Raw genomic sequence first — 25,098 nt, forward strand, 5'->3', positions numbered from 1 at the left:
AATACTTTAAATAATTACGGATGTTGTTTTCTATGATGAGTGTATTTGCAAAGTTTAATTTTTCGGCTGACAAGACACTTTAACTTTGTGTGTTAATTGGTGCCCTGAGGGACTCTGAACCTTGTAATCCAGATAAATGATCAGAAATTAACAAAAAATAGTAGGTCTGTCAGACCTCAGACAGAATAATCATCAACGCAAGCAAGAAGCCACTCCCAAAAAAGGATGACTGCAACAAACCTTGAAAAAAAAAAAAAAAACAGGTTTGAAGTGTGTAATATATAGTGTGTGGAGTGAGAGTAGGTGGAACATCACCATGGTCCAGCTTTGTTCCATGTTTGTATGAGCTTTACAACATTCAATCTACCGGTACTTTATTTACTGATCAGATCAAACAAAAGTTTTGAGAAGACTGACTGACATTCAGCCCAAGAATAAGAGAATAAGATTAATAAGATTAATATTGACATCAGTATCATCCAAAACCCTATTCAAAGTTTACATCTACTCCTCAGCTCAACAAGGGACAGAGAGAGAGAGAGAGAGAGAGAGAGAGAGAGAGAGAGAGAGAGAGAGAGACAGACAGACAGACAGACAGACAGAGGGCAGCAGTGGTAAAGCAAGCTAGAGGTTTAATGAAGAGAGAGAGCAGTATTCCATGCAGGAAGGTATCACAGTGGTGGATTTTGTGCAAATTCAACCAAAGCACACACTTCCTCTTGTCTGCTGTGTGTGTGAGTGTGTATGTGTGTATGTGTATGCGGAATGCGTAGTTGTGGGGACAAAAATCTGTTTTCACAGTCACATTGTGGGGGACTCACCTTACTTAAGAGGACAAAATGCAAGGCCTCACAGTGTAAATGGTTAAATATTAGGGTCAAGATTTGCTTTAAGGTTAGGTTGAGGAAATTTATGTAAGTCTATGTCCTCAAAAGTGATGGAAACATGACTCTGTGTGTGTGTGTGTGTGTGTAGTTCAGTCTCAGAAGAGGCCCATTAGGCGAGCTAAGGGATTATACAGAATATAGCAATGTCAATGTACTCAGGGAACACTACTGGGAAGCTACAGAATGTAAATAAATAAATAAATGACCCCCCTGAGAGAAATCCCAGATCTCTATCATAGAGTTTGCGTATTTTCGGCCTACATCCCTCTGTTGTCTCCCAGCCTCTGACCTCTCCAGATGGATCGCTACTAGAAGCGTCTCAACCGGCGTGCTTCCATCCAGCGAGGCCATGACGACCAACATGGAGTCTGGACCTGACTTGGTCTCCTCCACATTCAGGAAGCAGCACGGCCATCACTGACCTACAGCAGGGGCACACGACAGCTGTCCATCTGGACGAGAAAAATAAAAACAAATACATGAGTCACAACACATAAGTCTGCTATCAGTTTATCTTCAGTGTCTGTCTACTGCTGTGGAATCGATTCTGTTTCTGCTATTATGCTGTTTCTGTTAAATGCCAAACCTTGAAACTTCTTTTAAAATGTCAGGATCAAAGCTGGGAATGATGGATGGGAAGATCAGCTTTGATCAAATATTTTTCCACAGTGGTCTATAAAGCAGAATGGCTTCGGGCAGTGTCGGCACTTAACCGACTCATGACAGACCTAAAAGGACTACAGACAGACTCTTTCACATCTGCTGTCTTCCTGTTGCAGTTCTAAAAGATGATGAAAATGCAGAAACATGATGTAACTCCGTAAACTCAATTGTTTATCTGCAGCAGAGTAGCTGGCTGTTTTTACTGCACTGAGATGGGATCACTGTGACCTTTGACATCCCCTCCCAGAGGTCACGACCCCCCTCAAGCCATCTAAAACCACAGAAACAGAACAAAATATGATGTCAACACGTGGGCACAGCCACAGGATTGTTTCTCAGCATCTGCAGCAGGCTGACTTTTGACCTCTGAACAGACAGCACTGGAGGTTACAGGAGGGGGCAGGGACAGCAACATGAACATGGGACAGTCTGCTGCACAGCGCCGCCAGAGATCAGCAGACCCAGAAACTGGCACAGAGGCTCGCTTTGGGAACACCGCTGGCCATTTCAGGAAGGAGGAGCTGAGCACAACATGCTGTCATCTGAGTGTCAAGTGTTTCTGAGACAAGAGCCAAGTGTCAACTCAAGATTATTTTTGGAAAACTTTGAACAAACAGGACACAGTGACAGCATCTGCTGCCGTGGGCAGAATCACTTTGTTACATTTTGTTAAAAAAAAAGTTTTAATGGGAGGACTGGTCACTGGCAGCCTTCTTATTGGCTCACAGACCTGTTGTTTTTATAAACCCATTTACATCAATGTGTCACACAGTCAATTTCTTTGACTGATGTTTCTGATGTAAATAAACCCTAAAACTAGCATAGGAGGTGGAATTCCTTGTTTTAGCCCTGAGTTGTGTCCACCAATTTTCCTGAACACAACCTCCCAAAAACAGGACAAGCTAAATGCTGCCTGAGAGGCCAAACTCAGGGAAAAACTACAGTTCATTCTCGCTGGTCATTTGGGTTCGCTGAGATTATTAATATGTTGAGTTTAGTGAGGACGTCAAACTGAAACTACCCACGCAGTGAACAAAGACCACTGGACACACACACACACACACACTCACACACACACATACAGACAGGATAAAGGGAGTGCCTGCAGCTGAGGCTAAAGGGGTGGAGGGTTTTCAAAGAACAAACTGTGTGTGTGTGTGTGTGTGAGTCTGTGCATGTGTGACCTTGTGCAGCAGTGATTGTGTATCTCTACATTTCCTGAAAAAGGCTGGAATGTGTTATGTTTTCCTTCACTCTGATTAGTGTGTGTGTGTGTGTGTGTGTAACTTTTTTTTTATCAGAAAATATTATTTATTTTTGTTTTGGAGAAATTTTACATTTGAGCTTTAATGAGCTATTTGAATTCAGACTGTCTGTAACCACGATAAAGTTGTTTTATCTTGCTTGGCTCATGCTCCAGCAGAGGGCGCTCTTAAAATTCAGCTAATCAATAATTTGTGAAGGCAGAGATCAGAATGTTTGTGAGGGAGATGAAACCTGCTGGTTTTGTTTCGGGAGGTTTTAAAGACAATACGAGAACTGGGTACAGCATGTGAAAGTCACTGCAGCAGCTCCCAACCACACTGGGACATGCAAAGACTACCCTGCAGGGTGAGACTCTTTCTGCGACAGATGGCATCACTGGGGGGGTCATTAAGCTGTTTGGGCTGCATTCAAATTCATCTACAAATTAATTTTATTTCATTTGGGAAAAGGGACAGTGTGTGTCCTGGTTCAGCTCTACAGAACTCAAACAGTTTGTTTGACTTTGAGTCCATAGCAGCTTTTGTCTCAACGTGAGACCAAATGAAGTGGAGCCTTAAACATCATTATTTTCATCATCAAACAAGGAACCTCGCTATTTCTTATAACATCACCTGAACTACAGTCTGCCATTCTGAGGGACAAAACTAAAGGCACAACAAAAGAATGACGATGAGGAAAAGAAGTTGTGACACACAAAAAAAAATGATACTGAATGTAACTGCATGATAAAAATAACTGCTGGATACACACACACATAAATACACACACACACACACACACACACAGGTCAGCAGCGTCCAGCATGAAGACAAAGGCGGAGGAGGAAGTGAGTCACTGCTGCTTCCTCCTGTCGACCTTTTTCCCCCTCCAAACTTCAGCTGCTTCACATAAATCCAGCTTCTGTTCTCAGATCAGCCAAGAGGCCCCACACAAGACCTGAAACATTCATTCATTCAGCCAACTAGCTATGCAAACACTTTGATTTACAAATTAAAATGAGCTTTGGACAGTGACTCATCAGAACACGTCTGAGTGAGAACAGCTAACAGCTAACAGCTAACGACCAAACAGATTCATATTTCAGAAAACGGATCTGACTGTTTGAGACCACTCAAGAGCCTGAATTCAGAAAAGATGAAACAAACAACTAACACTGAAAATGTCATTATTGGTTGACAGGAAGATGAGTCTACAAATCACTTCACTTCACTAGTCTGAACGAGAAATAAAATTAGTTTCATGATGAAAGTCCCAGATGAGGTTCCTGTTCATTTTTTATTTTTCATTTCATTTTCAAACACCTAAAACTATACACAACAACTATACACAACTATAGCCACACAGTAACTATAACACTAAAACACTCTGAAAGAGAGCAACTTGAAAAATATGGACGTAGAAAAGCCAGGGGTCTGCAGAGAAAATCTAATCTGAGAGGAGTAAGGCCATGGAGGAGGGAGAAAGTTCAGCGCAGGCTGTGCGCGAAGCAGGAAGCCAGTGAAGGCTGCAGATAAAGAACAAACCGAGGACAGAAACAGACCAGAGGACACACACAATTCCATCACACTTCTACTTTTAAAACAGTGCTGGACAGTAAGAGCTGGAGCTGAGAAGTCTGTGACCACTGCTGCGTCTGGCAGGTAGCAGCTCAAGTCCTGCACGGCTGTGGATGTATCAACGCCTGTGAAGAAACTGCCATAAAGCTGGTCATGTATCAGATGTAGCAAACACTACAGCCAACACACCACTTCTGTTCACCACAGACTTCTTCTGCATGCACTTAATGTTACACACATGAAATACTAACACTGCATGTTGTAACCCCATAAGGCAGAAGAGTCTACAGCAGCCTGTGAGGCTAAACCGCTGACATATATAAAGATGGCCGATTTCTTTCCACTGTACAAAAGTAGGGGCACAATCTCCCAGATCCGAGTGCTGCCATCTTGTTCTGGGGGGCATCCAGATGTTTAGGCTTCAATTTTGGTCAGCTCTCGTGTTGAGTGCCCATTGCTGAATCCAAGGGTCCACACTTCATTCATGCAGACTTTGTTTCAATTATAAAATAAGTCCAAAATAAGGCCTGTCCCCTCCTGGACTCCACAAACCTCCAATACTCCTCCAGACACATTTCTCAGCACTCCCTCCTCCCCCTGCTGATGTCTGTCCCCTCCTCACCACCTCCTCCTCCTCTCTTATCTCTGTCTTGTTGTTTCAATCAGCTCTGTAGATCTGCAGCAGAACAAAACACAGGATACAGCTGTCCTTCAAGCTGTTGCTGAGGAAACACACACACACACACACACACACATACACTTCAGTACATATTGTGTTAAAACATTTTAATTTGTCACTTTTCTTCTGTTCTGTCCTTCTTCAGTCAGACTGTTTGATTTTGTCATCACAGCCACATGAGTCCACTGATTCAGGATTAGAGATCTGATCCTGGTTTGGGATCACCTCAGAGAAACAGTTTTATTTAGTTTGAATATATAAATCAGGTTTAAGCTGGAAAATTCTTTTAAAGATATTCTGGTCAGTAGGAGTCCTGTCTGAGACATTCAGACATTTGTGAGAAAGATAATAAGATTATTCCTCCCTATAACTTATTACTAATATATATTGTAATATATATGTTAGAAACTTTATGTAGTATAATAGACAATTTACTACATGTGTTTGTTCGAGCTGAACATGAACCAGATTAAAGAACAGTGTATCCATTCAGAAATCAGCCATCCCACTTCTCCCAAAACACCAAACACACCCTTTCCTCTTCTCATCCCTCTATCCATCCCTCTGTCAATCCTTCCCCTCTCAAATCCCTCATCATCATCGCCAGCATCATCTCTGTAATCCTTTCCATCCTCTCAGCTCTCCCTCTTCTGTGTTTGTATTTAAATCCCAACAACTGATGAACTGATTAACACCCATTAACGTCCATTTTTAATTGGTAATTCTTTTCTTGTTGTATTTATCACATGAAGGCTTCAGTGGGAGTGAAACCTGCACACTGAGAGGGTCAGTAAAGACTGGGACAGATGGCAGCCCACTGGGATTTGCCCTGGTATGTACACCACTGGAACAAAGTGAAGCCTGTGAATCTCTAAACTTCTTCACTGCCACAGAGACGTCAGTGTTGAAGTTAAACACAGCTGTGAAAACTTTTAACAGCCTTATCTGCTTGTGATTCTCCCTGTTCTGTTCAGGCTGGTGCTCGCTGCTGTGTGGATGTGGGAACGAGAGGGCAATTTTCATTATGGATTAGTCTGCTAATGATTTTCTGGATTCTCATTCTGTTTTGTTTCAAGGGTGACAGGAGAAGAGAACCCCCATCACCCCCATCCCTCTAACCTCATCCTGTCTCCAGCTCTGTACTGAACACAGACTGATATCTGAACATCTCAGAAGGTCTCATCACTGAAGCTGAATGTGATAGGACGACAGACCTGTCAATCAACCCAACATTCTAAGCAAAGACCTTTGTGAGTGTGTGGGTCTCCTGTGACTGGATAACCAGAGAGACAGGAAAAGTGGGAAGAGGGAGGAAGGAAGAGAGGAAAACAGTGATCTTCATTCTTCACCTCCACCAAGGAGAAAGAAGAGAGAAAGAGAGAGAGAGAGAGAGACAGAAAGAGAAAGAAGTTCAGGAAGGAAGGAAAGGACAGAAGGCAGAGCGGGAGTAAGGGAAGGACAAATAGAAGAGAGGGAGGTGGGAGAGACAGATAGAGAGTGAAGGAGAGAGAGAGAGAGAGAAAGAGAGAGAAAGAGAGAGAGAGAGAGAGAGAGAGAGGGTGGGCGAGCAAGGCAGTAATAACAGTGAGTCTCTATTGTGAAAAACAGAGGGCTGATTGTTCCAGAGCTGTGACTGGAACCACACACTGAGACACACTGGGAACACTGGGAACTCTGGGTAATAGTGACAAGACACAGGGAACAGTGGGGATGTACAGCAAAGATGTGAGAAGACATCGAACACAAGCAGCAGACACCCGTTGTTGTCTCCGTGCTGCATTCATGTGCTGTAGGATCTTCAGCCTCTTTGGAGGAGAAGCAGCTCCCAGTGTGCAGTCACTCAGGCTAATGCTAAGCTTTAGTTTGTCCCTCAACTCATGAAATGGAGGTGAAACTTTGAATTTGCGTGAGAAAACCAAAAATGACTGGTTGGAAACTATTTTGATGATTAAATATTTGCTTTAAGCCTTTAAACGTCAGCATTCAGTAAACTGAATCTGTTTGTCTGGTTTTTGACTGTCATTTGGACAAAACAAAACATTTGAAGACGTGGATTCTGGTGCCTTCTAATTCAGCTGTTTTCTGACTTTTTATACACAAAATGAGGTCAAATGACTCTGCAGTAATCACAGGTTTTTAAATGGCTCCAGCGGCGATCAGCAGCGATGCTGACATGATGCTGTGATGCTATGTCGTGTGTTGACGTTAAAAACATTTTTCATCCGTCTCGGTTCAAGCAGTGTTTGAACACGGTTCAGTTAGCATTGATTTTGAAAGAGAGACTGAAATAAAAGATATAAAAAGCACCATCGCACTGTCACTGGCCTCCATGCTGCCTTCTGCTATTTCTCATTTTCCATCCATGATGTTGAATGGAACACATCAGGAAAACGACAGAAAGAAAAATCTGTCTACTGGCAATGGGAAAGGGGTCAAAATTCTTCTCAAAAAATCACATATACAAACTAAATTTGGTATAAAACTTTTATTAGTTGAGTAGGTTTTATCAGCTGTTGGTGCCCAAAACTATAAAGCAAATTAATCAACTGTGACAGGCTTGCCTGGTTCAGAAGAGTAATTAGAATTTTTGGTTGAAATGTACCTGCAGCGTGACCGGCTGCAGCGTGTTGATGACGTGTGAGGTTCTCTGTTTAACAACAGGTTATGTACCACAGGCGTTTAAAGTCGCTGTTATCAGACCTTTGCTTAAAAAACCTTCACTTGACCCAGACCATCCATTTTCTATACCGCTTATCCGTCAGGTTCGCGGGGGAGCTGGAGCCTATCCCAGCTGACTACGGGCGAGAGGCGGGGTTCACCCTGGACTGGTCGCCAGCACTTGACCCAGACTTCTTAGCAAACTATAGGCTGATATCCAACCTCCCGTTTTTGTCTAAAATACTTGAAAGAATGGTTGCAAGTCAGTTAATTGATCACCTACACAGGAACAGTCTGTTTGAGATGTTTCAGTCTGGTTTCAGAGCCCATCACAGCACAGAAACAGCACTGGTTAAAGTCACAAATGACCTCCTCATGGCATCAGACCGCGGGCTTGTCTCCATACTCGTTCTACTGGATCTCAGTGCTGCTTTCGACACTGTAGATCACAGCATTTTATTACACAGATTAGAACATGAGATTAGGATCACAGGGACAGCACTAGGCTGGTTTAAATCATATTTATCAGATAGATTTCACTTTCTTCACGTTAATGATGTTTCCTCTTCACATATAAGGGTTGACCTCGGTGTTCCACAGGGTTCAGTGCTTGGGCCGATCCTGTTCACCTTATACATGCTCCCTCTAGGAAATATTATTCAGAAACATGGCAAAAACTTTCATTGTTATGCTGATGACACTCAGCTGTACTTATCATTAAAGCCTGAAGAAACAGAGCCGTTAGCCAGACTCCAGGCATGTCTTAAGGACATAAAGGACTGGTTGACCTCCAATTTTTTATTATTAAACTCAGACAAAACTGAGGTCATTGTTTTAGGCCACAAACATCTTAGAACTAGAATAGCTGGTAATATTGTCTCTCTGGATGGCATTACTTTGGCCCCCAGTACGACTGTGAGGAACCTCGGCATTATCTTCGATCAGGATGTGTCATTTATCCATCACATTAAACAGACCTCTAAGACCGCCTTCTTTCACCTCCGTAATATCGCTAAGATTAGGAGTGTCCTCTCTCAGAGTGATGCTGAAAAACCTGTCCATGCTTTTGTTACTTCTAGGCTGGATTACTGCAACTCACTATTGTCAGGATGTCCAAATTACTCCATTAATAACCTGCAGCTGATCCAGACTGCAGCAGCTAGAGTTTTAACAGGAATCAGTAAAAGGGATCATATCTCCCCCATCTTAGCTTCTCTTCACTGGCTTCCAGTAAAATTCAGAATAGACTTTAAAATTCTCCTACTTACATATAAGGCCCTAAATGGACTAGCCCCATCATACATGCAGGATCTAATAGTCCCATATATTCCCAATAGATCACTCAGATCACAGAGTGCAGGTTTACTTGCAGTTCCCAGAATTCATAAAAGTAGAACGGGAGGACGAGCCTTTAGCTATCAGGCACCCCTGCTGTGGAACCAGTTGCCAATCTGGGTTCGACAGGCAGACACCACCTCCACTTTAAGACCATAGTTAAAACCTTTCTGTTTAGTAAAGCGTATAGTTAGCCTCAAACAAAGTGTGTAGGGCTGGTAGGCATAGTTACAGTCACTTCTTGATATATAGCCACAGGCAGAATAGGTCTGACTAACTGTTAATTCTTAATCTCTATCATAGCTATGCCGCTATAGGCCCATGCTGGCGGGGGACACAAACATGATCCACCGAGCATCCACATCCGGCCCTCTGACAAACCTAATGTCTACTGTCAACATCTGCCCATGTCGTTATTCTGTGTAGTGCTATTATAATTAACTTCAACAACATATCAGTGAAAAAACAAATACATACAATACATAGTCTTTCAGAATTCCAATTATAACAACCTGTCATGTTTGTCTTTTGTAATTTAAGATGTTTATTGCATATATGTTTCTCTCTCTCTCTCTCTCTCTCTCCCTCTCTCTCTCTCTCTTTCATCCTCTCTGTTCTGTCTACCTTTTCTTCCCCTCCTTCACCCAGCTGACTATCAGCAGGATAGTTCTCCCTTGTGAGTCGGGTCCTGCTCAACGTTTCTTCCTGTTAAAAGGGAGTTTTTCCTTGCCACTGTCTGCTTGCTGGGGGGGTTCAGGCTCTGGGTCTCTGTAAAGCATTTTGATTGTATAAAGTGCTATATAAATAAATGGAAATTGAAATTGAATTGAAATTGCTATAACTACATACTTCTTCCACCTCTGTGTAACACTAACCATCATTCTGACTGGAAGTGTATTTCAGCATCTTTCGCAGACAAGCTACTTGTGGTTTTAAAGAGAAGCTCCTCTGACTCCTCTTGCTGCACTGACTGGGATATTGTTTATTATTCAACAACGTCATGTCATGAATCATTTTAAACACTCAGCCAAATGAGAAGTTATAAGATGTTTAGATTGTTTAATTGCTCTTTGGATCGATTTATCTCAGTCGTTATGCGGTGACGTCACTGTGGTGGCGTCATGAGGCAGCTGCTGTTTACCTGAGCAGGTGCTGAGTTGAGTCGATGTCACTTTGTTGTGTTTCGTGTGCTCCTGATGCTTAACTGTTTTGACTGAGGGTTTCACAGCATTTCATGCAGTGACATCAGTTGGTTACAACAGCAGTTAAAACACACACACACATATGAGCGCTTGCTGTTTGTGGGTTATGCCTTGTTCTCTTGAACAGTAACAGGAAGTTGAGCCAACATGTCTTCCTCTTTAGAAATTCCCAGAGACAAACTGTGATGTCATCATCTCCACTGTGACATCAGCTCTGAATTTGCACATTATTCAGATGTAAAGGAGCATTATGCATATTCCATCATCTGTTCTCAATCTTTGTGTGAGGAACCTCAGTCAAACTTGTTCTCTCATGTGTGTAGTTCTTCAGTTTAAAGACAAGTTGATCTGATCTAAGAAGGAAACGCCTATCAAGGGAAAGACGTCCTTGAGGAGCTTAGTTGGGATGGGGTCTAAGAGACATGTAGTTGGGTTAGATTTATTAATGCTGGAGGTCAGCTCAGGGAGCACAGAGTACAAATAATTTGTTACACATAAAAGTTCTATTTAGTTAAAGAAGCACACAAGGGAAAGATCAGATGAAGAAGAAGAAGAAGGAAAAGAAGGAGAAGAGGAAGAACTCGCCTCCTGATTGACGTTGATTCACAGTTTTATTCTGAAGCTTCGGCTGTAACAGGAAGCTGAGTTTCCTCTTTATAGGATGTTTGTGCTGCATGTGAACGCCCTCCCGCCTCTCAGGTCTGAAACTCAGACTGTAACTCCTCATCATTATGGAGGTGAAATGTCTGAAAGTGTGACTGATCATTAATTAAACTAACTGACCAAAATACTGAAAGCGACTACATTTACTCTGTAATCAAATACAACTTTGATGTCCTTTACTCGAGAGCTTCCATATTCTGCTACTTTGTATTTTCACTCCACTCCACATGGATTATGACAAGTAAAACAAAATACAACCATCAAATCAATTATGATGCATAATAGTATAGTATTGGCTAGAGTTTAAAACTTTACTGATCCACCGGGTCAAATCCACCTCAGCTCCCTCCTTTACCAGCATTAAAGTGATGAACACATCCAGTAACATAACAGATTATTCTGAAAAGGGTCGCTCTGCATGATGAGTACTTTTAGTATATTTTTATGGACTTGTACTCTGATTTTTCGAAATTTAAAGCAGAATTTTTTCTTAAGGATCTGAGTACTTCCTGCACCACTTGCTGCGTACGTCATGATAACATGAACATATATGATGATGTCACACGTCATGAAGTGATGTCAGATTATGTCAGTCGTGTTTGGGCAGCCGCTCGTTATGAGATTTTCCCTCATTACTGACTCATTTAAAATCCAAAATTAAACGCAGTGATTCAGACTGAAACCTGCACAGAAGCTCCAGCTGCACCCTGCTGGCAGCTGACCAGCACAACCAGTATCCGTAACTGGTGTCAGGCAGAGAGAGACAGATTCGGAGTCTTTGACGCGACAACCTGCAGCTCGAAACATCTAAATGGAAATGTGAAGTTGCTCATTCACACACACACACACACAGAGACACACACAGACACACACACTGGTCGAACCTGTCCTCCTCTGAGTCTGTGTCCCTTGTCTCTCTATAGATCGCGCTTCTGCTGCATTCATTCACTCTGACACATCATAGATGCGTCTGTGATCCAGTTTGCGCCAAAACTTCCTGAGTGCGACATTCCCTCAGTTTACCGCGCAGAAAAACTCAAAGCAAAGCCGGAGACACAACCTCACAGAACTGGGACCGTAACCCTGGAGGACAGACAGCAGAACGAGCTGCTTTTTCGGGACTCGCATCTATTCAACAAGACACCAACAAGTTTAAAGAGTCTCACCTCTGATCCTGTCTGGTTTCTGATCCCTGTTCTGGTTTCCGGTGTCCGTTCTGGTTTGTGTCCCGGTGAATAGACCTGTAAAGACCGGAGCGTCTCTCGGTCAGTCTCGGAGCTCTGGGAGGAGAAACTCCGCTCAGCTCTCAACAGAGCCAAGTTACACAGAATAATGACTACTGAAACTTCGGACGACAAGCTTCAAAATAAAAGCGTCGAGACACGGTAGCATACTGCTTCCGCTTTTCTCCCCAAAATAAAAGCCATGTCGATGAGTCTTCAAATCAACTTCAATTTATAAATAAACATCATGACTAGAAAAGTAAAGTAAACACAAATATAAAATAAAGATACAGGAATAAGCTTCCTTGATCTCAGAATCGCAAAATATTTTAGCATTCCAGAGTTTTTATTGTTACTATTCACTAAGAGATTGTTTCACAGCTTTTGTACTGTAGGCGTTAAATTTCTATTTCTCTGGTCATTTTGTCACTGTGTATGAAACAATTTGCTGTGTAGTTTTATTTAGAAGAAAATTCTCCTCTGAAAAGAAGCTTTCTTTTAATTTTAATCCAACAGCTTACTGCCAATGTGTGTTTGAAACAACACTTGAAGTGTGTGTGGCGGTGTCATAGGATGCCACCTTGTGAAATTTCTGCCCTAATAGATCTGCCCCAGTCAACTGTAAGTTCTAATGCTGTGAAGTGGAGGCACCAACAGCCCATGCAGACTCATGCCCTGCTGCATCAGGGCTCCAGAATGCCCCTGGAAGCCACATCAGCACATGAACTGTGTGTTGGGAATTTAATTTAATGTGTTTCCATAAAGTCAGTCCTAAGTCAGGTGTCAAATCTCTCTCTTATATAACACTTTGAACAGTGTAATGAATCGTGAACCGTTCTGAAGAGCACCAACTTTGTTAAAGATTAAATGAGTGCTAGTACTGACAGGAAATGCATGGACTGTTTCCACAGAATGTCCCTCTAATGATGGCACCAGGACTATCAGGACTCTGACTTGTAAAACACTCATCACTCATGCCACTCTGGTACTTGGGTGGACAGTAGTGTGAGTTCTTCAGTTCAGTAGTGAGGAAGTCCTCAGTGAACACCGTGTCCTGTCCACTGTGAGCAGTAAGAAACTGGACAGCGGTGGAGTTTCCTCCTCACTGCCCAAACAACAATCAGAGCTCTGCAGACAGGAAACAGGAAGTGCCTGAGACAATACATCACAAAGACGATCCGGAGTCCAGCTGCATATTTCAGGCACGAAACAAGGATGCAGTCGCACATAAAGTTTTCCTCATGACTGGAGGAAGAACTTGCCTGCAGGATCTCTACACATTCAGAGAGTGAGTGATCTCACTTTTCACATGTATTTATAACAGCTCTCATGTTCTCTTCCTCAGGTGTCACACTGTCACATTCACACCAAAAATCCAATCAAACAGCCTCCATCAGGCTTTCCGTGCTGTGGTTTTGAGAAGCATAATATTTTTCCAGAAATCACTAAAATAATGATAAATTTGAAGCATCTGAACATCTCAAACACTTAAAATATCTTGGTGCTGAAGTGCCTCACCTTGGGTTTGACATGTGGCCAATAGCGCCATCATGCAGTCTGATCTAGCTCATAACTCATGATGTTTCTTCCTGCCCCAGGTTCCTCTTATGCTCTTACTCACAGCAACAAACTCAGCTTTAATTCTGTTTCATGATTTTATTTGAAGCTTTAGAGTTTCTTTCTGTCAAACATGAATTAAAATATAATTTAGTTTCAAGGACAATATGGACAAAGCTTCTTCACACAAACAATCTTCAGTGAAACTCAGTTCACTGATCTGCTGCAGCCCCAGAAGATTCATGTTAACCTAAGTTAAAAAAGAAAATAGTTTAAAACCTCATTCATATTTGTTTTTATTAAATGAATTTTGACCCTGACCTGATGTCCATGACATGAGTGTGATTTGTTGATTTAAAGTAAGATAATTTCCTTACATCTACATAGAAAGGAGGTGAGCCAAGGTTCAAGTTGTTTTTCTCATCAAAGTTCATGTTGTATTGAAGTAATCTGTCCACTGGAGGGCGCTGCAGATTCATCAGCGCTCCACTGCCTTTTTTTTTTAAAGATATACCAGTATCTGACAGTCATATTAAATAAATAATCTAATGAACACATTTTAAAAGAAAAGAAAGATCTTTCCAAACAAACACATCACCGAACATTCAACAGGAACATCTAAACTAAAGTGTTTGTCTTCATGTCCCTCATGGACACATTTTCTCAAAACATATACATGAAAAGAGAAAAATGGGAAGTGAGGTCCTCTGCAGGGAATTCAGGATGAAATTACGCCCTCTAAAAACCGTTTGCTCCTCGTCTGATTGTTGGTTTGTTCACATTTTGACAGTGAAATGGAAAGCTCTACACAGTGACCTGTCTGGTCACATCACACAAACTGTTAATTGTTGCCAGGGTAACGGGATTGAGGCCTCACTGGAATGTAAAAACGAAAACCTGGAGGATGTTGAATGTGCTTGGATCATAAATCACAGGAGTGTTTTAAGAACGCAGAAGAAGACTGATGAGAAATGGTTCAAATCAGAGTCATTACGACCCCTGCAGGTGTTTCCACCTCACCTTTCCACCTCTTTCTCAGGACTGAGAACAACTTTGTCATCTTTATTAGGACACGCTACACTATTTCCTATGAGATGAAGTGATTATTCGATCAGATCTATCTTTGTTGACTGCTGACTGGACGGGAGGTGTTCATGGACATACAGGAGGAGGAGACGGGATAAAAACGAGATTGGAAAGAGTTGAGTTTGTGAGAGGCGACACACGCCTGCAGTACCTGCTGCTGCTGCTGAATCCCAGCACAATTCAAATAGTATTTCAAAAGAAAGACAGCTGATCGTTGAGCCTCATTCCCAGGTTTTCAGACACAGACACTTTGGGTTGATCTCCATCGATTGTAAAACTGGTAATATTTGACTGGAATTTCTCTCATTTGTCCACCTTAAACACCTGAAAACGCGTGCAGAGACTTTAACCATGATCACCATTTCTGCCTCATCTGATCCAGGTGTCTGTGGTGGCATAAACTGGCTCAAATATGAAGCTGGAACTCACTGAACCTGTATGGAACCAAATCTGGAGTTAAAATTCGATGTAAAATAACTGAAGAGAATTAAAGAGAAGAAAACATATCCGCGGTTAAAAATAGTCTGAGTCATGCTGCAGTCAGGTTTGGCTCTAGTGAGTCTGACAAACAAAGAAAAAACAAACCAACAAACAGAAAATGAGACAGAATAAATCTTGATGTTTTCAGTCTTTTCCGGACATTTATGTCTCTTCGTCATCGCTGTGCTGCATTTTCTCCTCGCTCAGGCCACTCTCGTCAATGTTCTCCAGCGAGTCGGCTCGCTGCACCTTCAGCTCCGACACGTTTATACACGGCAGCATGTTCTGTTCCGGAAACATCCAGGGCTTCAGGTTCGGGTTGTGCTTCCTCTTCCACTCAGGATACTTCAGGGATGCCTTGTAGATCTTCCTCATCGCCTGGCAGGACAAAGACACAGTGAGACTTCAGTGAGAGAAAAAAATAGAAGCAGTTTGAGAGGAGTTCACACAGGAATGATTTTACCTTTGGAGCCACAAACTGAGAGACTCTGTTCACCACCCACTTTGGTAATGAACCTGCAGACAGAGCCAACAAAACAGGACACGTCCTCAATGTCTTTGACCATGTGAGGACAAGAAGTTTTAAAGTGAAGACAAACATCAGGACTTAAATTATGTGTACAGAAAGCTGACATCAACAAACCAGTGAAAGCTTTTGCTCACAGTATTTTTTTCTACTGGCTGGAGGTGAAACACAGTCGTCACTTCCTGCCATACTGGGTTTACTGGTTACTTACGGACTTCTCTCTCTCTTTCTCTCTCTCTCTCTCTCTCTCTCTCTCTCTCACACACACACACACACACATCTTCACTCCACACACACATACAGTCGTATTTCCATCACTTTTGGGGACATTACGTAGTCTTTCATTCATTTCCTGGAGGCACCTTAAACACCTTAACACTAAACATTACTTGTCTAATCCTAACTCTTACCTTAACCTAACTCTAAAGTCAACCTAACCTTAAAGCAAGTCTTCATCCTGATATTTAATGACTGACATGGGGGCTTGTATTTTGTCCCCATAAGTAAGGTGGGTTCTCACGATGTGACTGTGTAAACTCCCCACAGCTACAGGAATATGTGCACACACACACACATTCTACATGTCAGTGTTCACTTCCTGCAGGACTTCATGTCTGTTGGCTTTTGAAGGCTGTGTTGTGTTGGTCCATGTGTCCCCTTTGTACTGTCTCACCTCTGGGGTCCACCTGGGTCAGGTAGTAGAGAGTGGAGCAGTTGGCTCCATTAGACTGGATCAGGTATCCGGTCAGCAGGGACACGGCACGGACGTAGTCCTTCTTAGGAGGGTGTTGCTGAGGAGATGCATAGAGCTATGATGCTATGTTTCACTTTAAAGGGTTAGTTCACTGTTTTCTACTCAAAATGGATTAGAAATGTTGTTTCCTATGATTTAAGTTTTTTAAATGATTTACAGTACAGTTGTGACAGGTATCATATATAAAACCAGTTAAATCTTTACATCCCTGCTCTGACAATCAGCAAAACTTGCATGTCAGAAAGCAGTTGTGCAAAATAACATAGTACATCAAATAATACTTATTATTATTAATATTTACTGAACTGCATTATTTAAGTGCAATTTTGTGGTTCTTTACTACAGTGTTTCCATTTTCTGCTACTTTACAATTGAACTCACAATGAGGGAGATATTGTACTTACTTCACCACAGTAAGTAAAAGTTTGAATGCATGACTTTAACTTATAACAGAGTACTTCTGCGCTGTGGTGTTGCTACTTTTATTTGAGTACAAGATCTGAGGACTGGTATAACCGCATCTTTAGAAACATTTTACATTTGAAAACATATGCACATAAATACTGTGGGCTTCAGCGTGACTTAGACAGCTGACTTAAGATGGTAGCAAACAGGCTTTTTATCATCTTTTACAGGTTTCATTCTGGTAACCAGACGTGAATGAGTGGCTTCCATCTGTGTCTGGAAAATCTATTTTCCTTTGCTGCATACAGAATATTTTTTCATCCCAGCTGGACAGAAGGGCCTTTAAAGTTTTGTAATTCTAATAAACTCTGAAGACAGCAGTGAAGCTGGATGTAAATTCAACTCAGGAGTGTTAACGCTCACCGGGTGTTTGACGGAGTAGTTGATGATCAGGTAGTCATTGCCGAGAGGGAGCCAAGATCTCATCGTCACAAAGTCCCTGTTCTTCAGGGGGGTGGGACATTTCCCTTCAACCACACACATGTTAAAATCCTTTAAATTCAGGACTGAAACACATCAGAGCTATAGGCATTAATTAGACCGTAGCTATACAAACTGTTCTCACAGTCTAATCATTGTTAATGAGATGAACTGACAGGAATAATATCCAATGTCTGCGTTGGCCGTCAGCCTGCCGATGTCATACGTGTCGATCATGTTGGTGTCCCACTTCCTGCGGTAGCTGGTGTCATGGAGGACGTCGTACAGTGTCTCTGCTGTCACATCTTTACACACTATCCTCATCTGAGACGTAAACAGAGAGACAATTGACTTTATTGCCACCGACAAAACTATTTTCACTCAAGCTCCACTTGCTTGCTGCAGGACTTTCACTTCTTAATTAGTAAGTCAAATTTACACAATTTAGTAATATTTTCCGTGCAGGAACTCGATACAGCAGCTCCACTGTCCACTCGCTACTGCACAGACTCGGACTCCAAATGACATCACCAGAACAAGATAGTGTCTAGTGAAGATAATATTACATAAAGTCTCACCTTCCTTCAAAGCAGCTAACAAGGATCCCTTACAATCCATCCTAATGTTCTGATTTCTGATCTACTGTCCTAATCCTTACTAATATTTTCTGCCATTCCTGAGATTTCGTTATCTTTGTCATGATAAGATCATAGAGAAGAACTGAATTCATTAAAGAACCTTACTGTATATGGAAAGTGTAAAGTTTTTTTTTATTTATTTTTAAATATTGTTGGGGTATACGCAGTTAATAGTCTTTATTGCTGAGAGACTTTGAGCAGCATTTCACTGCACTAGATTGTGTCTTTACATCACCAGGAGAAGATTTAACCTCTCTGCTGCTGAAGTTAAATCAGCTGGATAGTGTTTCTGAGAATCACTGAGGAGAAATATCTGAAACAAACAAACACAGAGAGGATTCAGAGTTAAAAATGTAGCCGCGTAGGATGTATTGCGTAATATCTGAAGCTCAAGGCTGGGCTGTCTGGGAATACAGAGACACAGAGGTTCAGATTAACAGAACCTCTCACTTGGTTTGAGAAATCTTTATTTTACAGCTCTTCAGTTTCCGGTTGTGAGACGGTTGTTCGAGTTTATTTCATTAGCTGTGTTCGTGATAACCCATGCTCCCCTCTTCCTTCCTCCCCTTCAGCCTCAAAGCTTCTCTTCCCCCTTACCCTTTCTTGGGGTCTTTAAATGTATTCTGCTGGGAAAGCAACAAACAAAACGAGAACAGCCCATTACCCATGATGACTACACACTCCAGCAGAGAGTCAATTAAATAAAATATACCCGATCAATGCTGAAATGGAGGGAAAATATAACTGTCATTCCCCACCTGTCCACCAGAGGTCTTGAGACAACCACATGCCCCTATTTCTCTCAGCCCACCTGCCGCTCCACCTCGTAGTGCTTGTACTTTTTTGGAGCTTCTAAAGGATTTTTTTTTTTTTTTTTTTTTTTTTGTAAATCACTAATGGATAGAATTCAAAATCTATTTTATTTGAAGCTCTGCAGCTTTTTTCCCCTGTTTTTAGAGGAGACATCTGATCATATGACAACTTGGTGACTTGCTCAAAGGCACCTCAACAGCTAACCAGGATAGCAAAGCCTCACCTTCTCTGCTCAAATCTTATCAGGCAGTCTGGGATTTCAGTGATCAAACACAAAAAGCAAGTCTTTCTTTCCCATTTGTAATTTCCCTCCAAGTTCGGACAACATGAGCGAGACATGTCCACCAGATTACAACCAGATTTGCTTGGTCTTTAATGTCAGATCTTGCTGACAGACAAACTCACTGAAATCAGGCCTTCTCTCATTCCCGTCAGAGTTTCAACGCTGTGCGAGATGACTGCTTACTGTACAACGTCACTTTTTTCCACTGTTGTAATCTTACAGAAGTGTTGGGTTCAGCTCAGCTGCAGTCATCAGATATTGTGAGGGTCAACGCTGTAAAACGCTCTGTGTAACTCAATCAGCACAGCTCTGCTGCAGCGTTAATCATTCATAAAGTCCTGGGCTTCATGTTTTTTCTGTCTGTCAGCCACCTGCAGTCACTACATCTACTCCTGTCAGTCAGTCTCATTTGTGTGGGAAATGTTTCAGTAAAGAACACTGATGCTGTGACCTGCAGGTAGCGATGAGTTTGAATAACATATTGTTCAAGTCACTTCTATTTTATTGACTTTACATACTGCATTATCAAAGTAGGGGCAGACATTTGAACCTAGCTTAGCACAAAGACTGAAACTGTTAGCATAACATTCCATCAAAATGGAAAAAGTACCTTTTCCAAGTCTAGCTAATTTATATGCTATATTGTTCAGTCTAAAATTAATAAATCCAAACATAATACAAGTCACATCCAGCTCCACTCTCGGTTGAAAAAAAGTGATGTAAAAGTGGCAAAAACAATAAATTGGTACCAAACTCAAAAAGCTGCTTTGGGTTCCATCGTCTCGTAATGGGAGCCTTTTAGCTGAAAGCTGTTAGCATGTTACAAACTGAAGTCAAATCAGTTGTGTCTGTGCTAAGCTAGGCTAAATATGTTTTTGTGCTGAAACTGACATCCATTTGTCTGCCTCAGAGGAGCATATTTTCATTACAGTCAAATTCAGAATGTAATATTGTTTATTTTTTGTCCTTTTTTTTTATCTGCACCTGTCCACAGATAAAACTGTTAAACATCTTTTCATATCTCCACTTCTCCCCTCCTGTTTGAGATGTCATCAGTTCCAGAAGACAGTTTAATTATTCATTTGTGAGAAGAGGCACCTCACTGCTCCAGAAAAACCTCTTGAATTATTAAAGCAGGAGCCATCATTGTCATCAGCTCTGCTTGAGTATAAGTGTGTGTGTGTGTGTGTGTGTGTGTGTGTGTGTGCATTAGCATGGTAACATACACACTCTCCAGAGTGACTTCCTGTGGTCAGCCTCAGGTCAAATGCTCTCTAAGTGACCTGAAGGGACCACACATCAGAGTCATGAATTATAAAAGACTCTCCCAGATTATCTCCTCTGTATTCTGGTTTCAGCATTAATTACACGTCTGCACACCCGACAGATAACATACTTTTTTTCCCTCTTTTCTTTCTCTTCTCTTCCCTGTCAGGATTGCTGGAATATTTATGCTGTTATATTTTTTTGCAGAAGGGTCACAAATCAGCTCCAAAGTGCAGAAATATTTTTCCATGTTTTACAGTTTATTTATAGAACAAAGAAAAGCAGCAAACCCTCACACTCTAGAAACTGACAAGATGGAATATTTTGAGTTTTTGATTAATAAAATGGCTTATCATTTTTCCATCCTTATGGTTGATAGGGTCCATGTGAATTCCAACATCTATCCAAGTCTGCAAGGGTATTTACATGCACCGTCAAACATGTCTGAATACAATGGATGTTGGACAGCACTGGGATTTAACAGTATTTGGTAGTTTGTGACACTTTCATTAAATTACTCCTTTCTTTCAACTGGGATTTTCTTTTATCCTTTTAATTTGTTTATCATTCTCTCCTTTACTGAAATACATTCAGTATTAGCATCTTGCTGGTATCCCATCAACTGTTTAAGTGAAGTTTCCGAGCAATCTGATTGGTTTATCTCATTGTCAATCAACACCCAGTATCAACAACCCTTTCCTAAGGTGTGAACTATCAATAATGATCATTAAGTTAAATGAATATCTCTCTGAACAGTATTATCCTTGTCACGGCAGGGCTGTTGTTGTACTGGACCACCTCAGTCTAGTGGCTGGTTGTTGTGTCTATAGCTGCTCTATAGCTCATTCTCAGTGTCATAAGGTAAGCTGGTTTCCAAATGGAGGTCAGTGTGACACAGCAGGCGTCTCGTCTTTCTCTCTAAAACCTCCAAAACACTGATTCACATCAGTTGGCCTCGACTGACTGTTAGCTAGCAAACAAGATGGCAAACACTGGTTGAAGTGTGTTGGCCTGCAGTCTACAAGAGGGTGGTATGATAAAACTCTGACTGTACTGAAGAGCAAAAACAAAAATTTCTCTACAGTCAAGGCACTTCTTCCCGCTGCCCAGGTGTCTGCTCACCTGTTGGTCTCTGAATGTGTAGGTAGCCTACATCGGCTGTTCACAGCTTTTTCTCTGAAAGCTGCTGCTGACCCTGAACCAGACAGGAAATGTACTGCCATACCAAAACCAGCCACTAAATTTACTGTCTGCTGTGTTAAGTTTCTGAATTCACATAAGCAAAATGAGGAGTATGTGCCAAAATTTCAAAGCAGTAAGATCAGTAAGTAGAGTCTGCTAGTGTCAGAAAGTGTCAGACTATCAGCAGCTGTGCATTAATGCTCCCAACACGTCAGCAGAAAACGTCTAAAGGTTATTCGAAAGGTTTTCAAACAAGATCCCCACAGCAACCTGGAACTCGAGGAGGAGGAGGAAAAGCCTTTCTCCAAGATACAAATACTCCAGTAAACTAAGAGAACCTGGAAACTGAACTTGAGCTGAACCGGTTTGTGTCTCAGCCCCCTCTCTGCCGGAACGCCTCCTGGCCCTGCTGTTGGGTGATGGCCTCTCCACCTCCATCCTCGGGTTACCAGCCGTTACGTTTCCCTTTTCCGCTCTGAATTTTTCAGCATGTTGACCGTGAGCAGCAGTTTGTCTTTCCTCTGCGGGAGGCCACCAGTCTACAACCTCTGATCAGCTGATCCATGTGAAGGTCATGGAAACAGTCTGCCGAGGTGCCACTGAGCAAAGCACCAAGTGAACAGCCTGACAGAGGCAACGCCACAGTATCTGCTCTGCCAGCTGTCCTCATGATTACTGAAACTAATGATTATTTTCATTATTGATTTTTATTTCATTAATCCGTTAATTGTTTAGTTTGTAAAACGTTAGAAAAATAGTGGAAATGTCCATAAGTTTTTTTTAGAGACAAAGAAGTTCAGAGTGATGACTTGATGTCTCATTCTGTCCACTCGACAGTCCAAACCCCATAGATATTTGGTTAACTGTACTGTATGATCAGAAAAATGATCTTCTTATTCTTCAAATCTCCATATTTACAATTCCAAATCCATAGATAGAGCAGTCATCTTGCTTATAAAATTGATTTTATACTTAGTCTTACTACAGATCCCCACGGTGTGCTTGCATCTGATTAATGAAAGATGAGCATTAACAAAACCTTTCTGAAGCAGGTTCAGTGAATTACATCTGTAAGTTACACACCGGTGATCCATGAATTTCAAATCATTTTAAATTAACAGCACTGTGGCTCAAGAATGGACATGATCACAAGTGTGTTATAAATGACCAGCTGCTGGTTAAACTGGGTTTGATGGTCAACAAACGAAGAGTAGATGGAAGGAAGTGACTTTTTTTTAGCCTGTATTTATTCTGTTCTTCTCAAAGGGTCTTGCACCTCATAGATTTCTCCTGCCAGTCTGTCTGGAGAGTGGAAGCAGCAGCCTCCTGCCCACATGAGCTCCCTTCTCTAACCATTAATTCACCGCTGCTCTGACTTTGGTGTTCGGCATTGTTTTAATCGATTATAATCATTAAAACATCGATATTTTGGAAATCTCCAAAATATCAAAACTTTAATCTTATAAACAACCGAGTCTGAGCTGATCTGAGAGCAGGCTTGTCACTGTAACGGCTCACCTTGAGTTTCTGGACGCTCCTGCTCTCCTCCTCTCGACACCACACTGTCACTCCTCCTTTGCTGTAGCGGCTGATCCATCCATCGGAGCTCAGACACTGATCTCTGAACGAGGAGAAGTCAGAGTCATCCGGGATCTGGACCTGCATCTCCGTCCGCAAACAGCTCAACAGAAAGAAAATAAAAAGAGAGAAGAGCTGGAGTTTAGTTTTTACATCAGACTGTGTTCCTCTCTGTGGTCCTCAGTCTAGTAAGAGCTGCTGGTTAAAGTGGATCTGATGGACAAAATGAAGAGTAATTAAAGGAGGAACTGGGATAAAGTGTGACAGATGCTGTCAGGAGAAGGTTTTCTTTCCCCTGGTGTGTCCTGGTCTGTCCGTCGGCTGCGGATCTCTGATCACTGCACAGAGGAGACAGAAAACAAAGAGCTCGCACTCTGACGCAACTTCCAGAAAACGAAACATGAAGTCCTCGGCTTCCAGCCTTTATTTATTATTTAAACTGTCTGCTTTCATAGGTTTATATTTAGGATGGTGTTCTAATACATTATTAGAGCTAGTATAGTCACAAAAATCCTCAGTCAAAAACCTACTGAAAAAAAAAATACAACTAACCATTAAATTATTATAACATTTTGGCATGTTGTTAGTCTTTCCAAACATATTGTGTCTTACTTTTAGAAGAGAAATACCTTTAAGGATGAGAGCAAACTGAGGACAGAACGGTTTACAGTAGCTAAGCTGACAGTACTGGGGACCAGCTGGGTCTACTCGTCATGAATTAGGCTTTTTCTAATGTAACCTGTGACACCACAACATTATGTAGTTAGCTAATGCTAACTCTCCACTTTGTCTCTTGTGTTTATTTAGGCCTGCAAGAAGTTTACAGCAACCAGTGTAGTTTTAGGGAAACGAACGCTGCTCAGATTACGTTATCTGTCAACGTGATGAGAAAATGTAGGAAAACAAACAGTTTTACAATCCAGCATCAGCTGGTGATAACTACAGGCCTGTGAAACTGTTTCATGGTTCTATTTTGACTCTTATAGTTCTGTTCTCATTAGAAAAAAAAAACACTCTGTCTGCAGCGAGACACCGAACACAACATGATTATCAACATGATACTGAAACTAAGATGTCTCCCTAACAGTACAAGCCTGTAGCTGAATGCGGAGCTTCATTCAGTCAAAAAATATGGACACCAAACTGGGGGTGTCACAGTATGCTTGTACTCACGATACCCTTAAAATAAAAGTGAAATACTGATATTACTTTAATAATACACATATGATAATACTGTGTAAATAATCAAGCACAGCTGTTAGGCATGTGGGACTTTATAAGGTTGCTTCGTGACTATTCATTGAGTCTAATTGTTCTTTTTGTAGGCATGATTGGACAATCAGTTAGCTGACTAGCCTCACATACCCTCAGGTAATGCTAACATGCTAATTTCCACCATGCATGTTCCTTAGTGTTCTAATGGCATACGTTCATACTAATAGCTACCAGCAAACTAACTAGTGGACATTAAACAGATGGTCAGTCAGATCGATCGGTGATTGAATCACCTCTCAGCTGCTTTCGATATGTCACCTGTGTAAGTACTACTGAGAGAAATAAAGTGGAAAACATCAAGAAAAATATTTATAAATTACACGTAAAGATTTAGTGAATTCAACTACATAGAATTAAATAAAATACTGTATACGAATGTGATTGTTTACAGAGTGAGTCATCTTTTCAGTGGACGATCTCTGATAACAGGCTACCTCTGTAGAGTGTTGCCTTAAAATGCTCCTGTAAATGTAACCATCGAAGGTTGATGTATTTTCATATCAGACTTCCACATTGGACTGTGGTTTAATATTTAAATATTTAATTGTCACGTTTTAATGAGACCTAACTGATGTCTGAGTCAGTTTTTATTTTCTGATGAGGGGAAACATCTGAAGGAGAACAACTCAAGTTCTAACGTCTG

General features: G+C 41.5%; 2 protein-coding genes across 2 annotated transcripts in view; both read right to left on the bottom strand.

Moving 5' to 3' along the window:
* Window positions 1-12,244, bottom strand: part of arap3 (ArfGAP with RhoGAP domain, ankyrin repeat and PH domain 3) — a 32,170-nt gene extending 19,926 nt beyond the window's left edge. The window contains exons 1-2 of the mRNA XM_046406223.1: window positions 12,076-12,244; window positions 1,177-1,339 (exon numbers count right to left, since the gene is read on the bottom strand). Coding sequence (XP_046262179.1) covers window positions 1,177-1,250 — 74 coding nt within the window. The 5' untranslated portion in view covers window positions 1,251-1,339; window positions 12,076-12,244. The remainder of the gene's footprint in view (window positions 1-1,176; window positions 1,340-12,075) is intronic.
* Window positions 12,245-13,652: 1,408 nt separating this feature from the next.
* On the bottom strand, window positions 13,653-23,555 carry stard15 (StAR-related lipid transfer (START) domain containing 15). Its single transcript, XM_046407077.1, has 6 exons — window positions 23,121-23,555; window positions 17,597-17,744; window positions 17,364-17,467; window positions 16,455-16,572; window positions 15,719-15,771; window positions 13,653-15,633 (listed from the first exon to the last, which is right to left on the bottom strand). The coding sequence occupies exons 1-6, from the start codon at window positions 23,265-23,267 to the stop codon at window positions 15,418-15,420; spliced, it is 786 nt and encodes a 261-aa protein (XP_046263033.1). The 5' UTR covers window positions 23,268-23,555; the 3' UTR covers window positions 13,653-15,417.
* Window positions 23,556-25,098: the final 1,543 nt, after the last annotated feature.

This window comes from Scatophagus argus, chromosome 12 (assembly GCF_020382885.2).
Source record: "Scatophagus argus isolate fScaArg1 chromosome 12, fScaArg1.pri, whole genome shotgun sequence".
Lineage (NCBI taxonomy): Eukaryota > Metazoa > Chordata > Actinopteri > Scatophagidae > Scatophagus > Scatophagus argus.